This window comes from Staurois parvus, unplaced genomic scaffold (genome assembly GCF_062004578.1).
Source record: "Staurois parvus isolate SC_StPar_1 unplaced genomic scaffold, SC_StPar_1.0 ptg000192l, whole genome shotgun sequence".
Taxonomy (NCBI): Eukaryota; Metazoa; Chordata; class Amphibia; order Anura; family Ranidae; genus Staurois; species Staurois parvus.
Window position 1 is genome coordinate 11,622,868 of NW_028317988.1, and position 19,145 is coordinate 11,642,012.

Below are 19,145 nucleotides of genomic sequence, written 5' to 3' on the forward strand. Positions count from 1 at the left end.
TAATAAGTGTACCCAAATAGCATAGATATACACTAAACATAGACTGCCAGTCGTCTAACTTGACTTGGTCAGTTAAAGTATATTCTTCCAGTAGATCCCAGATCCCAACATGTTTCGGAAAGTAATTCCTTCTTCGGGGGAAGAAGTGGGTACATCAGTTCTAAAATGTTGCATGTAAGGAATTAAAAAAATAACTAAATAAGGTTGCTGTACTAGGTGCCTCTAGATCAAAAATGGCCAATAATTGTCCAAAGTTAAGTTAAAAAAAAATCTATAGTGGCAAACATGAAATTAATTATATGGGTCCAAACTGTAAGTAAGGTAGAAATCGAGATAAAAAAACTAAAGGACTGCAAAGTTTGTAGATACTTGAGAGACTTACCAAGTTTAGGTGGAATCCAAAAGCAAAAGCGGTCATGTACCAGTAAAGTAGTGTGGAGATAAATGTCCTTATGAAATAGGGAATCTCATCTGCAGCTGACCAATGACATGTGGGGAAAAGATGGCGTCCGAGACTGAGCAGCCAAACAGCAGCAAGTGGCGGTGTCCACAGTGGAATCCCCTGATATCAGCAGCGTCCGGTACCGCCCCGCCCATGGGCGGAATGATGTCACATGTCACCGTGTAACCGCCCCGCCCATGGGCGGAATGATGTCACATGTCACCGTGTAACCGGCACGTCAGAAGGCCACCATGCCTGAGGATGGCTTGCAAAGCACACCCAGGGAAATACCCACAGCCCAATCCCCGCCATTGGCCACCATATTATTCTTCCACCTCTCCACATAGGGAACAAGGGGGGAGCCCATGCAGGCCGGTTGGTGGATAAAGAACAGAAAAAAAAGGGGGGGGGGGAATCCTACAGCGTCCCATAGGTGCAAAGCAGAATTCAGCCCCGCACATTAAACAAGTACTCAGAGAAACATTCTGCCTCAGAGAACATGCAAATACTCCGACATATACATAGGTAGGAGATGAACCATGTTGAATAATAGGCATCAAAAAATGATTTGGAGGTCCTATGTTGGACAAGGTCCACATCACTACAATAGTAAGAAACAATCGATAACATATAAACAGAACATGGAGAACGGACCAAATAGTGTTTCTGTGAGCAGAATTACAGGGTATAAAAATAATAGCTTCCACTTAAATGCCCATTTCCCCCCCTAAGAGAAGCCCTGATGGAAGGGTTTAAAACTGGGCAGTGTGGTGGCATTGAGTTTATAAATCCACTTCAGTTCTTGTTGTAGAAGGGAATTATTGAGGTTGCCTCCCCTTGGGTTAGAGTGAACCCTATCTAGGGCAAAAAATTGCACTCTTGGGGTTATGTTGCCATGTACCAAGGCAACATGGTGATCTAGTGGTAGTTTGGTGTCTCCTATGCATATGCTAGCTACATGGCAATAGATGTGTCTCCATAATTCCATCTTATTCTTCCCAACATAGAAGCATCCGCACTCAAACTGAGTAGGTAAACTACCCCTACCCCTGCAGTTGTGCAATTTGCGAAATGCTTAGGATGGAACAGCTGTCCATTGGGAAACATGGAATTGCAGATCCAGAAAAGTACAGTAGGAACATGCTCTGCATTGGTATGTACCAAGTTTCCTGCATGAGTCACCCCTGGTCTCCCCTAGGAACGTACTGTGAACCAGCCTATCACCCGCAGAGGGGACCCTCCTGTAGCTGATGGCTGGCTGGTCATAGACCATAGGATCCACAGAGGGATCCATGATCAAAAGATGCCAATAATTGTTAATGATACTTTTAACCTATTTGTATTGATTAGAAAATGTGGTAATAATTCTAGTTGTCTCATTCTGTTTAGCTTTTTTCTTAGAAAACAACAGGTTATGGCGTGATAATTTGGACACTTGTCTATATGCCTTTTTTAAGGGAGGTGTTTGTGTATCCATGTTCCAAGAGGTGTGTTCTTAGAACATCGGTTGCTTTTTTGAAGAGTGGATCATTTGAGCAGTTCCGTTTTGGCCCTAAAATATTGGCTTTATGGGATAGATGCAACAAGTGATTGAGGGTGGAAACTTGTTTGCAGAAGAGTTCACTGAATATCTGACCATCTTCCCCTTTCTGAATACGTACATCAAGAAAAGTGATTTCCGATTTACTGAAGGACATGGTGAAATGTAGGTTGCAATCATTGTTATTCATGAATGTAAGACATTTCTTCAGTGAATCCTCCGAACCCTAACACAGGACAAAGATGTCATCGATGTAGCGGTACCACACGATGTGCTGTGTTCAGCATACATCGAGAAATCATTGTCCCTTAACAACAGACGCTCCCACTCCCCCAGGTACAAGTTGGCATAGCAGGGGGCACAACAGGTCCCCATAGCCACACCCTGCACCTCAAGGAAGTGGGAGGCGTTGAAGGAGAAGACATTGTGCCTGAGAATGTAATCTAGAGAGCAGAGAATGAACTCGTTCAACTGCAGTTCATGTTGGCTTCTCTGGAATAGGACATGCTGTATCTCATAGAGACCCTGATTGTGTGGTATGGAGCTATATAGGGCTTCCACGTCGATGGTGGCCAGTAAAGTATCACCACTGACGTGAGTTCCATCCATAATTTGTAATAGGTGTATAGTGTCTGGGACATAGGAGGGCAAACTGATGACAAAGGGTCTAAGGTGGGGATCTACAACCTGCCTTAGGTTCTCAGTTATGGCTCTTCTCCCGGACATGATGGGTCTACCCGGGATGTTCGATGGATTCTTGTGTACCTTCGGAAGGGCAAAGAACGTGGCCACCCTAGGGAAGCCTGTTCTAACGAACTCCCAAATGTCTTTGGAAATGATGTTGTCATAATATGCTCTATCCACTAGAATTCTTTGTTGTACACATCAATCAGGGATTTCCGTATCAGTCAATACCACTCTATTTGCTAGAATCTTATTGCACATATGTACGTATTTTTCGTTGTCCATCATAACAACATTGCCCTCCTTGTCAGAGGGCTTTATTGGTATTGTGTTACTTTTGGCAACAGTGTTTCATGGTAATTTTTCACCTATACTGAGATTACTTGTCCCAGGGTTGGTCACCTTAAGCTTCCGAATATCCTTACTTACCAATTTAAGGAAAGTGGCAGCATTATGATTGGAGCTGTCTTGAGGGAATTTATCTGATTTCTTTTTCAGGGTGTTAACTGAAGTACTAGGCACTGATTCTGGGGGTTGATCCTCCGCTGTACTTAGTAGAGTTTCAAAATCAAGTGTATCAACTAAATTGACCGATTCATTGTCACTTAGCAGGGAGATCAAGTGTTCAAGGGCACGAGCATCCCTGCTAGTGCCAACACAGTCTTGGGAAGGTTGTTTCTTGGCATACAAGCTTTTCAAGATTAGATTGCGAGCGAAAGATGCAAATCTTTTATAATTTCAAATTTATCCAGTTGATGATTAGGGCAAAAGGTAAGGCACTTAGACAAAACACTGATATCATCAGAGGAGAGATGGTGAGATGACAGATTTACAATGTTCAATGTGGTTTGTTTGATTTTTTTTCATCTTTTTAACATACATTTTCAAGTTTCCTTGACGTGTTACTGTGTTTGCATGTGCTTGCCCTAAAAAAGTAGTCCCTTGTGTATGGGGGGGATTTGAGCCCTCCATATTAGTACTGGGTATAGTGGTGTGAGAAGACCCAACACCTGTAGAAGCAGAAGCATGGGAAATGACCATATCACCACATGCATTGTTCAGGGAATTTATCCCCTGCAAATTACCTGAATGTGTAGAAGAAAAGTGTTCAGTATAAGAACTGTCAGGTGAAACATTACCAAGGCGGCTACGTTTGTGCTGGTGGGAGGAAGACTGGGAAGAGAAGGAAGACATGCATGAAGATACAGGTAAATATCATCAATTCTAGGTAAATACTGTCATTATGCCCATTACTTACATTATGTTCATGGTGCCATTTATAGGCATTGTCCTGAAATGCTCTCTTGTCCCTCTGAAACTTTTTCTCCTTTTTAATTAAGATGTTTTCGTCGAATTTTTGCAAATGGTTTTTGAGTCTAGTTTCAGCTTCAGGGAAAAGTGAGTGTGCTCTCAGTAGCATTAATTGGGTATGAATAGCATCCGTTCTGTTCTCCAATCGTTTATACATTTCTGATACTCTTTAATCAATAGTGTCATCATAGTTGCTGAACACTATTTTGAGGTTATTTTCTCGTGCTGTTTTAAAGTCTTGATCGATGTTATCAAAAGATGGAAAAATTTGCACTTGTAATCCAAAAGGATTTAAACCCTCTTTCAGATTATCTTTGACCTAATATGCCAAAAAAGAAGCAATTTTTTTTTCTCTAGGATACTGCTAAAATTGAAGAAAATAAAGGAAATTTCGGACTCAACCAATTCTTTCTGCCAAAAATCTTGGCAAAGATTGGACATAAAATTATCCCTCTCCTTGCCTTGATATTCAGCCATGTTGGGCTAAAAAAGTGGCTTGTCCAGTAAGAATCACTTAACACCAGAAAGAGACGGCAATAAAGGTATTTGCTATCTAACAGTGACAAAAAGTTAACTGAGCTGAGTGATATCTAACCATAATATATCCTGCCAACATCCCAAATGTAACAGTTACAAACACAAGATCCAGAGTCCCCTCTGGGACTTTTATGGCAGAGACAAAATCAAGTGTATCACCTAAAAAGTATCATTCTTTATTATAAATGCATTAAAATAACAATAAAATAGACCAACAGGTCAATAAAACCATCTGGCCTCTTGGTCTATTTTAATTGTTATTTTTAGTGCATTTGTAATAAAGAATGATACTTTTTAGATGATACACTCAATTTTGTCTCTGCCTTAAAAGTCCCAGGGGGGGGTCTCTGAATCTAATGTTTGTAACTGTTACATTTGGGATGTTGCAGGATAGAATATGGTTAGAGTTAACTTTTTGTCATACAGCAACAAATGACTCACCCAAGGCCACATTTAGCTGCCGGGTGAGAGAGTGCCTTTATTGACCAACTATGGCCATTGCCATAGTTATTATTATTATACAGGATTTATATAGCGCCAACAGTTTACTCAGCACTTTACAATATAACGGGAGACAATACAGCAACAATACAGTTCAATACAAGAGGAAAAGGAGGGCCCTGATCCTTGCAGCTTACAATCTAGGAGGGAGGGGCTAGTGGTACAAAAGGTAGTAACTATGGGGGATGGACTGGTTGGAAGAGTAGAAGATTCCATTATTAGCTGAGGGCAGGATAGGCTTCCTTGAAGAGATAGGTTTTCAGAGATCACCTAAAAGTGGGCAGAGTAGGTGCTAGTTTGATAAATTGGGGTAGAGAGTTCCAGAGGATGGGGTAAGCTCTGGAAAAGTTCTGGAGATGAGCATGGGAGGAGGAGACAAGGGAGCTAGAGAGCAGGAGGTCTTCCGAGGAGCGGAGAGGACGGTTTGGGTGATATTTGGAGACCAGATTGGTGATGTAATTTGGGGTTATAAATGGCTTTATACGTTATTGTTAATGTTTTGAATTTTATCCGTTGGGCAATGGGAAGCCAGTGGAGGGATTAGTTGGGATATTTGGGTATTTGTATCAGCCAGCATCCCCAGAGCCTTTTTTTTTTTTACATTCAGCTGGTGGCCGAGGAATCTCCTGGCTGGCAGCTGAATGGGGCCTAGGATACATCATTGGTTGCTAGAATGCTGGTGGCTGCTGATCTCCTAGAAATCCTCGAGCCCTGAGCGGTAACCTGTCACATTCATGACTGCTTCACAATGCAAACATGCCCCACTCTAGGTAGTGGTGTGTCTCTGTATGCCAATTTAGAATTTGTTGTAATTACCACCAATTCGCTTATCTTTGACCTGGCAGTAATTCTTTTTTACTTTGTCGCAGCCAACAGCAACATATTCTTAACATGGTGCAAATAAGAACTACCTGAATCTACATATCAGAACTCTTTAAAAAAAACTGTTGCATGGGCATCGGACCATATCACTCATAAAGTCCATCAGTGTTTTGTTCAAAGCTGAGTTTCAAATAGATAAACGTTACAAATTAATGCAGTTATCTTTCATTAAAACATTTCATTTATCTTTTAATGGAACTGCTGTAAATACCTGAATCTGTTATGACACTAGCCTCTTCACCTGTGCAGCAGAGCTTGGCCTGGAAGAAGAAGGGCCAGAACTCTAAGCAATAAGAGCACTAGAGCAGGCCTGAAGGTACTGTAAGTATAAGTCCAGGTTCCTTTACCAAAGGTAAAGTTGTCCTTTAATTCCAGCTTTTAAAGAGGTTGGTGTGCAGCTAAACTAGAATGTGGGGTTCTTTCCAGGTTTCAAGAGACCAGTAGAGATATTTCCAAATTTTGTCTGTAACAATAGCTTGACAGAAAATAAAAAGAAATTGACTTTAGCAACCTGTTTCAGCATTTTACCAATAATAGTGTTAGCTTTTTTGGTTTTGTACTGCACTACCGCATTGTAGACAAGCATATTAGTTTAGGGCTTGTCATTGATTATCTAGAGAAGTGCACTTTACTGGAATATTGCTAGCTTGACAGAAAAAAACCCCAAAATTTCCGTTAATAACTTATTCCAGTGCCGGACCTATAATAACCCTACAGTTAACTGTTGCTTCTTTCTTATCATTAAGTTTGCTTTTGGCATATGTAGGGATAAGTTTGTGCTTATATTATACAGTACTACTATGTTGTAAATTGTTTATCAGCTCCACAAATGATAATAGTTTAAGGTCAATAACCGAGAGTTACCTCTTCAGTTACCTGTGCTCATGGATCCCACTTTTTATAATCATCTCTGAATACAGAGCAGTGCAATCAGAATATCCCACTCCCGGAATCTAATAGGGCAGCACAGTGGCTAAATGGTTAGCACTTCCGCCTGGCAGTACTAGGGCCGTTGGTTCGAATCCCAGCCACGGCACCACCTGCCTGGAGTTTATATGTTCTCCCTGTGCCTGCGTGGGTTTCCTCCGGGTATGTCGGTTTCCTCCCACACTCCAAAGACATGCTGGTAGGTTAATTGGATCCTGTCTAAATTGCCCTAGTATGTGTATGTATGAATGTAAGTTAGGGACTTTAGATTGTAGACCCCTTGAGGGTTAGGGACCGATGTGAATGTACAATATATATGTAAAGCGCTACGTAAATTGATGGCGCTGTATAAGTACCTGAAATAAATTGTAAATATAAACTGTGGGTACTGGTTGGATAGGTCTGTCCCCAACTGCTTGCTACAGGATACTGTACACGTAGAAAAATGGGTACCATCTCACTGTACTGGTTCTCTTTTGGCCTCATGTACATGGGCCGAAAAAATATCTGCTTTTAGGGATTTCTCACACTAATGGTTGAGCTGTGCTTTTATTCCATATCACCTCCTGGGGATCAGGAGGGAATTCATTCCCCCCCCCCTTCCCACTGGGGCAGGTTGGGCCATGCTCTGTAGGTTGTATTTTGGTTGATATGGATTTGTAGGACTTGTGTATAGCCACAGCGCTGTGAAATAGTATTTGTCCCCTGATTTTTGTATTTCTTTGCATTTTTGTTACACCTAAATGATTCAGATCATTAAACTAATTTTAATGTTACACATTGATAACCCGAGTAAATACAAAATGCCTTTTTTAAAATATGATTTTGATGATTAAGGGAAAAAACACTGTCCAAACATGTCTGGCCCTACGTGAAAAAGTAATTACTCCCCCCTTGCTAAATCGTGAATGAACTGTGATTAACTCAATTTTTTGGAAATCTCAAGGACTGATTACTGAGAGACCTGTTGAATCAAGAAATCACTTACCGTATTTTTCGCTCTATAAGATGCACTTTTTTCCGCACAAAAAGGGGGGGAACATGTCAGTGCGTCTTATGCAGCACATTTGGAGTGGCAGGTCCGGTATTTCCGCCGCCGACACCATGTCAGAATACTGGGCCGGCCGCTCAGGTCTTCTCTGCAGCAGAACCTTACCTGTTCCTCGGTCCAGCATTGTGCAGTCTTCCCGTGCCGGCATTTTTAGTTTGGACAGCTGGGTGCCCACTGCGCATGCGTGAGAAGCGCCACGCTTTGTGAATGGCCCAGCACGGTGGCTAAATGGTTAGCACTTCCGCCTGGCAGTACTAGGGTCGCTGGTTCGTATCTTAACCCCGGCACCACCTGCCTGGAGTTTGCATGTTCTCCCTGTGACTGCGTGGGTTTCCTCCGGGTACTCCGGTTTCCTTCCACACTCCAAAGACATGCTGGTAGGTTAATTGGCTCCTGTCTAAATTGGCCCCAGTATGTATACAGTATGTATGAATGTAAGTTAGGAACTTTAGATTGTACGCTTCTTGAGGGTTAGGGACTGATGTGAATGTACAATATATGTATGTAAAGCGCTGCGTAAATTGACAGTGCTATATATAAGTACCTGAAATAAATAAATAAATTCACAAAGCGCGGCGCTTCTCACGCATGCGCAGTGGGCAACCGGCTATCACAGCCGGGTGCCCACACTAAAGTTAGGACAACTCAAATTCAGGTACCCGCTCCCCCTCTCTCCCCAAAGGTCCACAGTCTCTGGTCATCCCCTGTACTGTCTGCAGTCTCTTGGTCATCCCCTGTACTGTCTGCAGTCTCTGGTCATCTGTACTGTCCGCAGTCTCTGGTCATTCCCTGTACTGTCTGCGGTCTCTGGTCATCTGTACTGTCTGCGGTCTCTGGTCATCTGTACTGTCCTCAGTCTCTGGTCATCCCCTGTACTGTGTCCGCAGTCTCTGGTCATCTACTTTACTGTGTCTGCAGTCTCTGGTCATCTCCTGTACTGTATCCGCAGTCTCTGATCATCCCCTGTACTGTATCTGCAGTCTCTGGTCATCTCCTGTACTATGTCCGCAGTCTCTGGTCATCCCCTGTACTATGTCCGCAGTCTCTGGTCATCCCCTGTACTGTCTGCAGTCTCTGGTCATCTCCTGTACTGTGTCCGCAGTCTCTGGTCATCTCCTGTACTATGTCCGCTGTCTCTGGTCATCTCCTGTACTATGTCCTCAGTCTCTGGTCATCTCCTGTACTATGTGTGCAGTCCATTGGTTCAGAATATTTTTTTTCTTGTTTTTCTCCTATAAAAACCTAGGCACGTCTTATGGTCAGGTGCTTCTTATGGAGCGGTAAATAGAAGCTGTCTGCAAAGTAAAGCTCGCTAAAAGATCTCAAAAAGCAACACATAATGTCACAATCTAAAGAAATTCTAGAACAGATGAGAAACAAAGTAATTGACATGTATTAGTCTGGAAAGGGTTACAGAGCCATTTCTCAGGGTTTGGGACTCTAGAGAACCACGGTGAAAGCCATTATCCACAAATAGAGAAAACTTGGTATAGTGGTGAACCTTCCCAGGAGTGGCCAGCCTACCAAAATTACTCCAAGAGCACAACAATTCATCCAGGAAGTCATTAAAGAATCTAGAAGAACATCTAACTACAGTGTTGTGAAAAAGTATTTGTCCCCCTCTGATTTTTTCTATTGCATTTTTGTTACACTTAAATGATTCAAATTGTAAAACAAATTTTAATGTTACAGAAAGATAACCTGAGCAAATACAAAATGCAGTTTTTAAATGAAGATTTTGTTTATTAAGGGAAAAATGCTGTCCAAACCTGCCTGGCTCTACATGAAAAAGTAATTACCCCCCCCCCCCTCTTGCTAACTCATGAATTAACTGTAATTAAATATTTTTTAGAAAGCTGAGTTAAATTTCACTTGCCACATCCAGGCCTGATTCCAGACAGACCTGTTGAATTAAAAAATCACTTAAATTATTATTATTATTATACAGTATTTATAAAGCGCCAACAGTTCGCTCAGCGCTGTACATTACAAAGGGAGACAGAACATGTGACAGAACAATACCAATACAATGTGATACACGAGGGGTTCAAGGGCCCTACTCTTTCGAGCTTACAATCTAGGAGGGAGTAGATAGTGGTACAGGAGGAGATAGCTGTGGGGGATGGAGTGGTTGGAAGAGTGGATGAGATCGGCAATTAGCAGGGGGTGGGGTAGGTTTCCCTGAAGAGGTGGGTTTTCAGGGTGCGCCTAAACGAGAGGAGAGTAGGTGATAGTCTGATGGATTGGGGTAGGGAGTTCCAGAGTATGGGTGACACCCTGGAGAAATCCTGGAGGTGGGCATGGGAGGAGGAGACTTGGGAACTAGAGAGAAGGAGGTCTTGTGAGGAGCAGAGTGTGCGTGTTGGGTGGTACTTGAATATTAGGTCGGTGATGTAGTTTGGGGCAGTATGGTGGACAGCTTTGTTTGTCAGTGTTAGGATTTTGAATTTGATCCGTTGTGCAATCGGAAGCCAGTGGAGGGATTGGCAGAGGGGGGTGGCGGAAACGGAGCAGTTGGTAAGGTGGATGAGTCTGGCTGCCGTGTTCAGGATCGACTGAAGTGGGGATAGCCTGTGGCGAGGCAGGCCAGTGAGGAGGGAGTTGCAGTAGTCGAGTTGTGATATGATGAGGGAGTGGATGAGCTGTTTAGTGGTTTCTGGGGTTAGGAAAGTGTGGATTTTGGCGATGTTGCGGAGGTGGAGTCTGCATGAGTTAGTTAGTGATTCGACTTGTGGCTGGAAGGATAGATTGGAGTCTAGAATGACCCCAAGTACTCTGGCCTGTGGGGCGGGCCTGATAGAGGCATTGTTGGATGTGATGGAGAAGTCAGTGGGGGGTGGTGTGCGGGCTGGGTTGTAGACTAGGAGCTCAGTTTTGGAGAGGTTCAGTTTAAGAAAGTGGAGCGACATCCAGTCTGATATGTCGTTTAGTAGGTTTGTGACTCGGGCGGAAATTGCGGGGGTGAGCGAGGGGTTGACAGATTTGTGTGTCGCCGGCATATAGGTGGTAGTTGAAGCCGTGAGAGTGTATGAGTTGGCCAAGGGAGGAGGAGTAGATGGAGAATAGAAGGGGCCCGAGGACGGAGCCCTGAGGGACCCCAACAGAGAGGGGGAGTGAGGGGGAGGTGGTAGCGTTATAGGTAACGCTGAAGGATCGTTGTGATAGGTAGGACAAGAGCCAGGAGAGAGCGGAATCTCTGAGGCCGAGAGAGTGTAGTTTTTTGAGGAGGAGGGGGTGGTCGACTGTGTCGAAGGCAGCGGAGAGGTCGAGGAGTAGGAGGATAAAAGCTGTCTGCAAAGTGAAGCATGCTAAAAGATCTAAAAAAGCAACACATCATGCCGCGATCTAAAGATGTTCAAGAAACAAAGTAATTGACATGTATCAGTCTGGAAAGGGTTACAAAGCTATGTTTATGACTTTGGGACTCCAGTGAACCATGTTGAGAGCCATTATCCACAAAATGAGACAACGTGAAATAGTGGTGAATCTTCTAAGGATTGGCCAGCCTACCAAAATTACTCCAAGAGTACAACAACAACTCACCCAGGAGGTCATAAAATAACCCGGAACAACAAGAACTGGAGGCCTCACTTGTGTCAGTTAAGGTCAGTGTTCATGATTCAACAATGAGTAAGAGACTGGGCAAAAATGGCATCCATAGGAGAGTTCCAAGGTGAAAGCCATTGATGACCAAAAAGAACACAAAGGTTTGTCTCACATTTGCCAAAAAACATCTTGATTTATCCTCAAGACTTTTGGGCAAATATCCTGATGAGACTGAGGACTGATGAGACAAAAGTTGAACTTTTTGGAAGGTGTGCGTCCTGTTACATCTGACATAAAACACGGCATTTCATAAAAAGAACATCAAACCAACAGTCAAACATGGTGGTGGCAATATGATGGTCTGGGGCTGCTTTGCAGCTTCAGGACCTGGACGACTTGCCATAATTGATGGAAACATGAATTCTGCGCTCTTCCAGAAAATCCTGAAGGAGAATGTCTGGCCATCAGTTTGTGACCTTAAGCTCAAGCGCATATGCAGCAGGACAATGATCCAAAACACACAAGCAAAGTCCGTCTCTGAATGGCTCAAAAAACAAAAACAAAACAAAATTAAGGTTTTGGAGTGGCCTAGTCAAAGTCCGGATTTAAATCCTTTTGAGATGCTGTGGCATGACCTTAAACAAGCCAATTATGTTTGAAAGCCCTTTAATGTGGCTGAATAAAAACAATTTTGCAAAGAGTGGGCCAAAATTCCTCCACAGCGATGTGACAGACTTGTTGCCAGTTATTGCAAACTCTTGATTGCAGTTGTTGCTGCCAAGGGTGGCACAACCAGTTAATAGGCTTAGAGGGCAATTACTTTTTCACATAGGGCCAGGCAGGTTTGGACAGCTTTTTTCCCCATAATAAATGAAATCATCATTTAAAAACAGCATTTTGTATTTGCTCAGGTTATCATTGCGTAATATTAAAATCTGTTTGATTATCTGAATCATTTAACTGTGACAAAAATGCAAAAAAAAAATAGGAAGAGGCCAAATACTTTTTCACAGCACTGTATGTAACTATACCTCTCAGATCCAGGTTATGTATGAATTATTATTTGCCAAAATTCTCAGTTGTCATGTAATTATTTGAATAAGAAAATTATCCTCTGGGAACAAATAATGGCGGAACATTTGTACTTCCCCCATAGGCAAAGTCTCCTTGTTGTATTTCTCCAATTTATCACTTTGGGCTTCATTTGCGTGAAGTGTGTATGGCTGATCATGTGCAAAAAAATGGTCTTAAACCAAATCTGTCAAGAGAGAAATACAAACACCGACCTCCTCTTAAAAATAGTTTTCTGCCTGTCATATGCAACCTCTGGCTCCGAAACGTTTTGTGTCAATGACTTGGGACAAGTAAGCAGGAAGCCAGAAATGATCTGCATAACAGTCAGTACTGAAGGCAAAAGTGGTTACAAATCTGTTTCTGTGACAACATGTGTTTTTAATGCTTTAGTTCACCTTTTCAGAAAAAAATAAAAAAGAGAACACCTTACAGCCACCTCATTTCCCCCAATCCCTTCTGTACTTACCTCCATGGGTGATAAGCTGTCAGTGTATATGAAGCTGGTGTAGTGATCCAGGGATCTGATATTCCTGCTTTTCTCTTTTTGCTTTCTGCATGTCTTCTGGGATGGATCAGAGTGATTCTGTTCCAGCACAAACCAGTGCTGACCAAACACATATTTGCTGTGATCCATCCCAGAAGCCCTGCAAAGGGAAGGGGGAGACGAGCGGAGGTTTTAAATCCCTGAACCGCTACACCTACTGCTACTGCATAGACACTGACATCTCACCACCCCCAGAGGTTAGTACAGTGAGGATCATGGGTATGGGGTGGGGCAGGTGTAGGGTATTCGTTCCCCTTTCCATTTTTTTTTAAAAGGTGTACTAACTTAAAATTTTTTAACTCCAGCCACCTTTTTTTTTTTGTTGTTGTTTATGGCATGCAAAAGAGTTGCAGTGTGTAGCGGCTACTTACCTTCTTCCTTGCAGCAGTGCATCTCCAAGGGCACATGGCTACGTACACACCTGGATTTTACCCCAATTGTTACAGCCGTGGCCAATCACTCTACAGAACACTTCCCCGTCTCATCATATCCATAAGATGGGGGAGGTGTCCCCTAATTCACTGGCCAGGGCTGATAACACCTATTGCGATTTCAGTGCAGCATTGTAAACTCATTACAGGAAGTTCCGAGCTCACAGGATTTCTAGTAGGATCAGCATTTTCGGGGGTTTTTTTTTTTTGCATTTATCAAACAGTTTTTCACCTTTGAAACCAGTAACCTAATGTTACGTTACTTTAAATGGTTTCATAGAATGCGTAAATAAATGTGGATTTATTACTAAGAGAGAAAGCTATTGCGTAAAATAATTAAAGGACTCATTTTTGTTCTTTAGATAGTGAGATAAGGATATCTGTCGTAGTGGCAGAGTACAGCTGCCCTTTGCTCAAACATGGCTTTGTTTCCAGACATCTCTAAGAATTTGGCACTTGTTGCCTTCTTTTTCCAGATGTCATGCTGACGTGTCACTCTGCATATCTATATAACTTTGTAAAATGAATTTATCAGAATAACAGTATATTACAGAGATGTACTACTCTGGAGTTTAAAAAAGGTAAATCACAAATTACTTTGTTTAACCTTTTCACTGCCAGAGTTTGTGTTTTTTTGTGCACGTTTAAAAAAAATCATTTTAGGCCTGAAGATTAGTTAAAACCTCCAAACATTGTATATCTTCTGAATGCAGACAACATAGAGAAAAAAGTGATGATAGTTTCAATTTTATATGCCACATATTTGCGCAAAGTTTTATCAAGTGCAACAAATACGCTAAAATTAATTCTAGGGTACACAAAAGCAATATATTACCCATTTTGTTAATAAAAAATAAAAGATGGCGTTATGCCAAGTAAATGGATACCCAACATGTCAAGCTTTAAATTTGTATGTGCATGCAAAATGACAAACTTTGGTACTCTATATTTTCCCCAAGTGACGCTTTAAAAGCCCCTACAGGTCATTATTTTGGAATTAACCATGAATAATGGCCCTAGGATTATTGCTGTCACTCCAGTGTGTGGTCCAATTTGTAACATGTATAGCAGGCCACGTTTTTATACATAAGCGCCCCCAATGGGTGCAGTTCCATTTGTGTGTACGTGTGCATGAGGGTGAGATGAGCTCAATTTTTTTTTTTTAAATGAGTGTGTGTAGGTTTATTTTTTTACTTTTTTCTTTTTTTTTACTTTCTATAAAACTTTATTCATGTCACATAGGGGACAAAAAGTCCCCTATGTGATATAATAATTTTCCCTGCAAATTGCCCTCCAGTAGCTTCTTTTCAGGACACAAAGGCCAGGGAAAGGGTCACCAGAAACTGGGGCGTGATGTTTTACACATCGTTTTCGGGTTCATTCTATGTAGGGGAAATCGGCAAATGGATATTTGGATGTCAGCTGGTCTCCCTCCCCTCCACACAGGGGTCCCCCAATGTGAGGGTGGGTCGTGTCAGGGCAGACATGTCTCATAAAGGTATCAGGCAGCTGTACAGCCGCTGGATCGCTGTAATTGGAAAGCCAGCAGTCGACTTGCTGAGTGTACACACAGCCACCAGGAGTGTGTGTAAAACCCCCTGTTGCCACTGCAGCAAGCCTTACAGAGGTTGCAGTATAACAGTTAAATAAGCTATATGTTCACAGCATACACCTTTGTTTTATAACAGCGGCATTGTAATAACAATACAAACAATAGTTATATTTCACAATCCAATATAAGCTTACTTGAAAAGTCTCCTTTCATGTTGTGAGCTCTGCCTGTCTGCTAGTCGTCTCTTTCAACAACTTCCTCCAATTCCCTGTATGCTTTGCAGCTTCTCCTCTGCTGTTTTACTTTTGAATTCTAAGGACCACATATCCCATGGTACCTTGCTGCCTGCAAGCAATGAATCCTGTACTGACTCCGCCTCCTGAAACTCCTTCTCTCAGCTCCTCTGTAGTGCAGAAGGCAGGCTCTGTGAAATGTGTGACACAGCAGTGCTTACTCACAGGGCATAGTGACTACAGGTCACAGAATTCAAGGAAGTAAATGTTTGTAATCTTCCTTTGTGAAGATCCCCAAACTTCAAGTTCATTCAGATTATTAGGAGTAGGATATAATTAATTGAATACAATGTGGAAATGAATATACAGTTGTGTCCAAAATTATTCAACCCCCAATGCTGTAAAGGGGTTTAGGGACTATAGTGTACATTTGGAATTGTATTCAGAATCAAATCCTACAAGGACGTTGTAACTACCCAAATGCAACTAAAATGACATCAATTGTTTATGTAATACAGTAGTAAATGGTTCTTATGTGGTTTCTTCATTGCCACAATTATTCAACCCCTTAAAGACTACCACTCTGAAGAACAGAGGTTCATACAGGTGCTTTCCATCAGGTATTGAAAACACCTGTGGATGTCACCGAGCAGCAATCAAGCATAATAAGCACCAATTAGGCAGCTTTAAAATGACTGTGATACTCAGCTCCTTCTAGACATTTACTGGTGTGGTTACAAACATGGTGAAGGCAAGAGAATGGTCCAGGAAGACAAGAGAAGAGGTGATTTCTCTTCACAGGAAGGGCAATGGCTATAAGAAGATTGCAAAGATGTTAAACATACCAAGAGACACCTTAGGAAGCATCATTCGCAAATTCAAGGCAAAGGGCACTGTTGAAACGCTACCTGGTCGTGGCAGAAAGAAGATGCTGACTTCGACTGCTGTGCGCTACCTGAAGCGTAGAGTGGAGAGAAGTCCCCGTGTGACTGCTGAGGAACTGAGAAAAGATTTGTCAGATGTGGGTACAGAAGTTTCAGCCCAGACAATAAGACGCACACTGCGTAATGAAGGCCTCCGTGCCAGAACTCCCAGGCGTACCCCCTTGCTGTCTCCAAAGAATAAGAAGAGTCGACTGCAGTATGCCAAAAGCCATGTGGACAAACCACAAAAGTTGTGGGATAGTGTTCTGTGGACTGATGAAACAAAATTAGAACTGTTTGGGCCCATGGATCAACGCTATGTTTGGAGGAGGAAGAACAAGGCCTATGATGAAAAGAACACCTTGCCTACTGTGAAGCATGGTGGAGGGTCAATCATGCTTTGGGGCTGTTTTGCTTCTGCAGGTACAGGGAAGCTTCAGCGTGTGCAAGGTACCATGAATTCTCTTCAGTACCAGGAGATATTGGATGGAAACGTGATGCAGTCCGTCACACACCTGAGGCTTGGGAGACGTTGGACCTTTCAACAGGACAATGATCCCAAGCATACCTCCAAGTCCACTAGAGCATGGTTGCAGAGGAAAGGCTGGAACATTTTGGAGTGGCCATCGCAGTCACCAGACTTAAATCCGATTGAGAACCTCTGGTGGGACTTAAAGAAAGCAGTTGCAGTGCGCAAGCCTAAGAATGTGACTGAACTGGAGGCCTTTGCCCATGAAGAATGGGCGAAGATACCCGTAGATCGCTGCAAGACACTTGTGTCAAGCTATGCTTCACGTTTAAAAGCTGTTATAACTGTAAAAGGATGCTGTACTAAGTACTAAGATTGAATGTCACTTGGGGGTTGAATAAAACTGATAATGCTGTGAGCACAGAAAAGACATTTGTGGTTATTTCATTATAACTGTTATGTTATATTTGTCTGACCTACAAGTGCCTCTTTAATGTAAATGTAAGCAAGATGACTGAATGATCAAAAGCAATGTCAAACTGGCCAAAACACTCAATTTCAGTGGGGGTTGAATAATTTTGGCCACAACTGTATGATTTTACATTTTCACCATGGAAATGCTTTAATATATTTAAAGTTTTCAGTCATGTACTCCATTTCTCGTTTTTCTTTAAGACTGCACATGTCATGTTCTTCCTGTACATTATCTTTTATTACATTTTCTTTTTATTAAATTTTTTCTGTACTCATTCTTTTATTACCTTTTTGTCTGTACATATACTGTAGTTCTTTTCTGTACATACCTTATTAAGAAAACATATCTGAAACTTGCTTCCTTTTTTCTTTGAAGGAACTTGAACAATACAAAAGAAATGCTGATAAGTCCTGGAAGTCGATGTCCCTTGGATCTCATACATGATATAACTACAGATTTGTGTAGATTATTTTATAATCTAACTGTATTTTATTAAATGATAAATACCTGTAATAAATGTTTGTTTCATATATACGTGTACAATAAATTCTTCTGTATCAGTTTTGTTCTTTTCACGTTTTAATTCAAGCCCCAATAATATTCAAACATCGCAAATGGATGTATAAAAAAAGGAAATATTTTGTTAGTCATAGCAATAGATTACATATAAACACATAACAAAAAGCGTTGTGACAAGTTGTAGATTGGGTACGCTAGCACAGTATATACTGTAAATCATTGTTTTTTTACATATTTACTATTACATTTAAGGTTTAGGGCAGAACTAGGCACACTGGAAGTCTTAAATGTTAAATATTGCATATGGATACTGAAGGCTGATTTATTATTATTATTATTATTATTATTATTATACAGGATTTATATAGCGCCAACAGCTTGCTCAACGCTTTACAATGTAATGGGAGACAATACAGCAACAATACAGTTCAATACAAGAGGGATAAGAGGGCCCTGCTCCTTGGAGCTTACAATCTAGGAGGGAGGGGCTAGTGGTACAAAAGGTAGTAACTGTGGGGGATGCACTGGTAGGAAGAGTAGAAGATTCCTTTGTTAGCTGACTTACTGATTTACTTCTATGCTGTGAACAGTCTGTTGTGAAAACACTGAAATAGCAGGAGATCAGCTTATACATGCACAAACCGCTGAATGACAAAGAATAGACATACCACCACCCCTTCTCATCACAGAACTGCCTGGAGTAGTCATTTATACACAGGCTTCCAACAAGCATTCATTCTTTTAATTGCTTTATTTAAAAAATGTACATATTCACAGTTGTCAAATGTTAGTTTGGCTTTTTGTTTTATTGTTCACTGATCTGATATGTCACAAAAATGGAATTCAGCATTTTCTTTGTAATTGATGAATTTATACAGTCTCATGCATAACAAATACTGTGTTTCACAATGCTGACTATGTACTGTCCGGCCCCCTGTACTACTGTATGTCCATTTGTTATTGCACTTAAAAAAAAAAAAAATAAAAATAAAAATTCAGGAGATGCTGGGCTTTCTTTTTGAGAGATCCCATCATGCCAGATGTCTACAATCAACTACATTAATTCCATTAAAAGATAAAGTTATTCCATTGTTAATCGAAGTGGTTGAAAATTTTCCTAGACTCCAGGAGATGTCTTACACACATGGTGGACATGCCCTATGCTCTCCCAATTTTGGTCAAAGGTCCTTAAACTCTTACACTCCCTACTAACTTTTCCATTTCCTATAGATAGTTGGTATTTTCTTCTCCACCTGAAACCACCAGGCCTTTCAAAACATCAATTTAAGTTGGCTATGTATGTATTATTGGCAGCTAAACAAACCATAGCAAAGGCCTGGAAACAACAATTCACATCTTTTAAGGAAGTCCATTGTTGCATAGACTTTTTCCTGGTAAATTAAAAACTCTCTAGCATCTTCTCTGACACCCACGAGAGATTTCCCAAAACATGGACTCCATGGATCCAACATGCCCACCCGGCTATATCAATAGATAATTTCAT

The 19,145-nt window shown here is 41.6% G+C and overlaps 1 protein-coding gene across 1 annotated transcript in view; it reads left to right on the plus strand.

Moving 5' to 3' along the window:
• The window catches only part of DYNC2LI1 (dynein cytoplasmic 2 light intermediate chain 1), a 60,832-nt gene extending 42,193 nt beyond the window's left edge, over positions 1-18,639 (plus strand). The window contains exon 13 of the mRNA XM_089677846.1: positions 17,498-18,639. Coding sequence (XP_089533972.1) covers positions 17,498-17,566 — 69 coding nt within the window. The 3' untranslated portion in view covers positions 17,567-18,639. The remainder of the gene's footprint in view (positions 1-17,497) is intronic.
• Positions 18,640-19,145: the final 506 nt, after the last annotated feature.